Here is a 6,160-nt window from a genome sequence, read left to right on the forward strand (position 1 = left end):
GGGATGAATTAGAACGGAGACTGAGAGACAGGCCTTCTACACCAACATCAGTGTGTGACCTCACCAATGCGCTTTTGGGAGAATGGTGGAAAATTCCTATAAACACACTCCGCAACCTTGTGGACAGCCTTCCCAGAAGAGTTGAAGCTGTAATAGCTGCAAAAGGTGGACCCACATCATATTGAACCCTATGGGTTAGGAATGGGATGGCACTTCAAATTTATATGTGAGTCAAGGTAGGTGGCCAAATACTTTTGGCAATAAAGTGTATTTGCAAAAAAATAACAAAGTTAACCAGTTGGAACATTAATTATCTTGTCTTTGCAATCTATTCAAATCATTGTATTCTGTTTTTAATTGACCATTTACACAACGCACCAACTTTCACTGGTTTTGGGTTTTGTAAAACAAACCAACACATCTGTTGTTGGCAAAGATAATAATGATCATAATAATGATAACATGATTACATCATTTGATGTCATTCCACACCCGTCAGGTATCATGCTGCTGCTCTTGTGCTTCTTCGCCTTCCTCCACTGCTGGCTCAACCTCTTCGGGGAGCTTCTTCGCTTCGCTGACAGAATGTTCTACAAGGTGAGAACATTTCGGACATCTTGATCCAGCATCAGAAACGACATCTGTCAATCTGTCTTAGAAGTATGCAGATGGCTTTTGATTTTGAACAGTAAGCGGCCTTATTGGAAGATAGAGCGGTGTTCCCCACGGAGCGCCACAAGTAAATGTGGACTGCCACCAACAGATGTGGTGCTACCTGTAACTCTGCCCGTACGCACATCATTTATAAACCTGTGCGTGGATTCTAGGAGTGTCCAAAAAAATCTATTCACATTCGAATCGCGATTCTTATTCATCCATGCATCCATTTTCTACCGCTTGTCCCTTTCGGGGTCGCGGGGGGGTGCTGGAGCCTATCCCAGCTACAAGTCACCACCTCATCACAGGGCCAACACAGATAGACAACATTCACACACTAGGGACCATTTAGTGTTGCCAATCAACCTATCCCCAGGTGCATGTCTTTGGAGGTGGGAGGGGCCTATCCCCAGGTGCATGTCTTTGGAGGTGGGAGGGGCCTATCCCCAGGTGCATGTCTTTGGAGGTGGGAGGAAGCCGGGATACCCGGAGGGAACCCACGCAGTCACGGGGGAGAACATGCAAACTCCACACAGAAAGATCCCGAGCGCAGGATCGAATCCAGGGCCTTCGTATTGTGAGGCAGACGCACTAACCCAGGGGTGTCCAAAGTGCGGCCCGCAGGTAATTTTTTAACGGCCCTGTGGCACATTCTAAAAAATACAATAAAAAAAACAAAAAACATAAACAGTGGTATAAAAGAACAAACAGGTGAAATGTAACAAGAGCATGTTGCAATGTTTACTCTAATGCAGGCTATTTATTTCTTCCAAAAATAATAATGAATAAAAATCAATGTTATTATGAATTATTGACCTATTCAAGGCTCCAATTACTTCACATTAAATATTCCACTTTGAGATTTTTTTGGGGGAAAATTATGCATATTTAGTGTTTGTCATTTAAAAAACAAAGTTTTTTTTATTGTTTTAAAAGAAGCGCCTGAAACGAACAAACACAAAAACATAAAGAACAATACAACTTATATTTGACGTATAGATCTGAAGTTGATCTTGAGACTATTGTGTTAAAAGTAAAAAAAAAAAAAAAAGTGATTTATTTTTTAATACTTTACTGAGCAGGACCCTTTTGGATCACCAATAATTTTAGTGGGACTTTTTTCAAGTGTGATTGCTCAAAAATAATAATGAATACAAATCAATGTTGTTATGAGTTATTGACCTTTTTAAGGCTCCAATTATTATATAATCTCAAATAGTCCACTTTAAAATTTTATTGGGGGAAAATATTCCATATTTTGTGTTTTTTCCATAAAAAAACAGGGGTTTCTTTGACAAAAAGGGCATACAACTTAAATCTTAAAACACTTTATATTGACAGATAGACCTAGTGTTGATCTACATATTTAAACCTTGAATAATACTAAAAATAATAATACTAAATAATGACACAATTGTAATATTTTTTTGACCAAAACCCTAAATGTATATTTTTTATACATATATTTTATTGCTTTTTAAAAAATAAAAAATATCAAAATGGCCCCCGCTTGCTTTGATTTTCCAGTGTGTGGCCCTCAGTGGAAAAAGTTTGGACACCCCTGCACTAACCCCTCTGCCACCTCACCCCGAATCTAAATCTGTTCAAAATGTTCAAAACTCGATTACCAAAAAAAAACAAACGTTTTTTTTTATAACAATCTATTTTTTAAAAATATTTTTTTTATCATCGGCGGTCACTCGAACGAGTATGACGATCCTCCTGGTAGGGGTGTATCCCTTTATGGAGGATGCCTGTGCGTGACTTAGTTTAACGTGGGGAGACTGATGCACAGACAGTCACCACACGACCCTTGACAGAATCGGGTCAGGGTCCAGACCCTTTTCTGCTGCAGCCTTCTTCTGCCATCGCAGCCGTTGTGGTAGTTCTTAAATCTACCGTCTTCCGCCTGCTCCGCCATTGAGGTCTTCACCGTATCCCTGGCTAGGGGGCAGTCAGGTACTAGGCCTTTGCCAAGGGCCACCTGGGGTAACAGTAGTAAAGGGGTTAACCTCCTAGTGCCCCAAGACCCCATAGAGGAGCCTCCACTGCTGGATGCAATTTAACGTCATGCCCAGGTCAAATGTTTTCATACCATCTCCATGCAACCAGAAGGCCTTTTCTAACCTGTAACCTGCTTTGAAAAGGTTTCATTATGGGCCTGCTGCAATGCAAGCGCCCATTCACTGCTGCTAACATTAAAGTGCTAACCTTTTTAGCTAAATTGACACTTTTTTACTCTAATTCCCGGTGTGCAGACGATTATGGGAGATGTAGTTTATTTTCAGACCAGCTAAAGCGCCAGAAAAAAACTACACTCACCAAGTTTTTGTCATGACGTCATGGCAATATTGTGATTACTTTGAAACAGCAATACCGCGGTGTCTATGTGACTGTTACTTCCCTATAATACACCAATCACGTACTCTACAATGTCTGCTCTCACTGGGATGCCGACTAATGGAGTGTCCATATCTTCCCGTTTCAATGAATAAGTGTTAATAATCCTCACGCAAGTGCCACAAACAAGTCTCGCCCTCTATGGTATAAGTTGGATGTCAAAGTTGACCAACTTCTCAGTTTATGAACACAACCTTCCAGGTGAGAGGCGTGATTTATAATCTAGAATTTTTTTTTACCAACTCAGAGACTGACTCAATCTGTCAATTCTTATTCAGCCCGAATCTAAATCGATTCATAACCTCAATGATGGACACTTTTGACCTCCCTCCCTCCTCAACTACACCTGGAGTCGAACTTTTGCTTGCATGCAGATCGGCCTCAGTGTATGAACATTACATCATCACACCCAAGACAATGGGCACATACACACACCCTCCCCCACCCCACACCTTCACCACCGCTTGTTTCTCCTCGGGGTGATGGTCGGCTGGCAGCAATTCATAGCAGCAGTCGACCTCCAGGGACCCAACTCCCCACCCCTCTGTTGCGAGTTGTCGTGATTAAATGTAACGTGTTTATGTGTGCATGGCATGGAGGTTTTTTTCCCACTCCAGACTAGGCCCCCTTGGGAGCCCAGTCTAGATTGTATTTTTTTACTCATCTTCTTCCGCAGCGTTTTACCTTTTTCTTATCTTTTACGGGGCGCATTTGGCGACCCATCAGTGTTCCTGTTCTGTAACCCTGTACACTGTTTGTTTGTCTAATCTTGAACGGGTTTGTGCTGAAAACATAGTTTTGTTGTACTTATCCTATCCATCCATAATTTTCAAAACTCTATTACCAAAAAAAACAAAACATTTTTTAAATAAAAATCTAATTTTAAAAAGATATTTTTATACCATCTCCATGCAACCTGTAACCTGCTTTGAAAAGGTTTCATTATGGGCCTGCTGCAATGCAAGCGCACATTCACTGCTGCTAACATTAAAGTGCTAACTTTTTTAGCTAATTTGACACTTTTTTATTCTAATTCCTTAGAGTCATATAACTTGGTATGTGACACAAGCTAACTGTTAGCATGCTAACATGCTAACATTAGCTTGCTAACTTTTTGAGCTAGTTTTGCAACCGTTTAGACCAGAGTCATATCACTTGGTTTGTGACATTTGTTAACTGTTAGCATGCAAACGATAGCATGCTGGCGCGCTAACTTTTTCATCTAATTTTACACTTTTTTTTCTCCATTTTCGCAGCCATGCACTTTTGAGTCATATCATTTGGTATATGAAACATGCTAACGTTTGCACACATGCTAAATGTTAGCATTTTAATGTAAGTATGCTAACGTTTTAGGCTAGCTTTGTTTTTTTTTTGATTGAGACTTTTATTAGTAGATTGCATAGTACAGTACATATTCCGTACAATTGACCACTAAATGGTAACACCCGAATAAGTTTTTCAACGTTAATCAATTCATGTAGCTCATTTTGTACAGTTACACCTAAAAACTCTCGGATTCAGACACTCGGCAACATCTTAAAAATACGGCGGCTTCCGACGACCCCCGGCCAGAGTCCAGGGCACAGATAGCAGGCCCATCAAAATTTCCGCGGGAATTTTTAGTTATAAATACTATACTAAATAATTGCGAGAATCTTTTTTTTTTAATTCAAAAATCGTGTTAATCGAGAATCGTTTCTGAATCGAAACGTCACGCCATAAATCGGAATCGGATCGAACCTTTAGGTGCCAAAAGATTCACACCCTTAGTGGATTCCATCATAAAACTTTGCATATGCACAATCCTACGTACTGTACATAAGCTAAAAAATATTCAACTCTATAAAAGCGTGCTGCACATACTCTCACACGTATTACATAATTTATAATAAGCCTTATTATAATTTCGACCAGCAGTAAATCGTGCACAGAATAGGTCCACCAAGGTCTCTCCTCCTCATCAATAAATGGTCAATGCTAAATAGCGCATGAATATGGTGATTATTTGACTTTTTGACTCGGGTGCCACATGGGACTAGGACAAATTGGCGCCAATGATTCTGGTCTATTCTCTGATCTATGATCATGTGTACAGGATTAAGGAATATGTGATTTATAATATCAGGAAATAATCAGATAGTTTGTTTAACAACATGATGCTTAGTGTTTCACTAAAGCTGGATCTGTTTAGCACACAGCTTTTAAAACTTGTATTTCGTCCTCCTTATATTCAGGCTCAAAAACATAAGGTTGTGGATCATCATTTGTCTTAAAGTAATCTTTTTTATTTCCAAAGTGTCGTTGTTGTTGAAGGGTTGTGATGCGTCTGTGAAATTAATACACCGCCGTATGTTTAAATTGACAAAAATAAATAAATATGACATGTTGTAATGTGCCTGTTACTACTGTATATACTTACAGTGTGTATAAAACATTGTTGAATGTAAAAAATTTTTTGTTAAAATAAAGATAAATACTGTACTTAAATATCTGTTTGACGTATGATTTCAAAACAAATTATCAATCAAATTGTAGACTGTAAAATTGACAATAGATTTTACGGTTAAATTCCTGAGTTTTTTACTGTAAAATCTATTTTGGTACTTTTTTTCCCCCTTTTTTTCATATACAGTAAGACACTAAAACATTAAAAAACAAACAAAAAAAACATTAAATCAACAAGATTTTACGGTAAAAAAATAAATAAAAAACAGCTCTGTTGCTTGAATTTTACTGTTAAAAACAGTGCTATTGTTTCTCCATTCCATTCCATTTATTCTATGTTTTTATATGCTGTAAAAAAAAACACTGCTTTTACTGTAAATTCTGGTGACTGGGCTACCGGTTAGCACATAGCAATACTGCTACATGATGCTTAGTGTTTCACTAAAGCTGGATCTGTTTAGCACACAGCCTCTAAAACTTGTATTTCATCCTCCTTATATTCAGGCTCAAAAATATAAGGTTGCGGATCATCACTTGTCCTAAATTAATCTTTGTTATCTCCCAAGTGTCGTTGTTGTTGAAGGGTTGTGATGCGTCTGGGAAATTAATACACCATTGACAAAAATAAATAAATAGGACATGTTGTAATGTGCCT

The 6,160-nt window shown here is 38.6% G+C and overlaps 1 protein-coding gene across 1 annotated transcript in view; it reads left to right on the top strand.

The window, feature by feature from the left end:
- The first annotated feature begins 502 nt into the window (after positions 1-502).
- LOC133645057 (sterol O-acyltransferase 1-like) overlaps positions 503-6,160 on the top strand; it is an 11,947-nt gene continuing 6,289 nt past the window's right edge. The window contains exon 1 of the mRNA XM_062039845.1: positions 503-597. Within this exon, the coding sequence (XP_061895829.1) occupies positions 505-597 (93 nt within the window). The 5' untranslated portion in view covers positions 503-504. The remainder of the gene's footprint in view (positions 598-6,160) is intronic.

Source organism: Entelurus aequoreus, linkage group LG28 (assembly GCF_033978785.1).
Source record: "Entelurus aequoreus isolate RoL-2023_Sb linkage group LG28, RoL_Eaeq_v1.1, whole genome shotgun sequence".
Classification (NCBI taxonomy): domain Eukaryota; kingdom Metazoa; phylum Chordata; class Actinopteri; order Syngnathiformes; family Syngnathidae; genus Entelurus; species Entelurus aequoreus.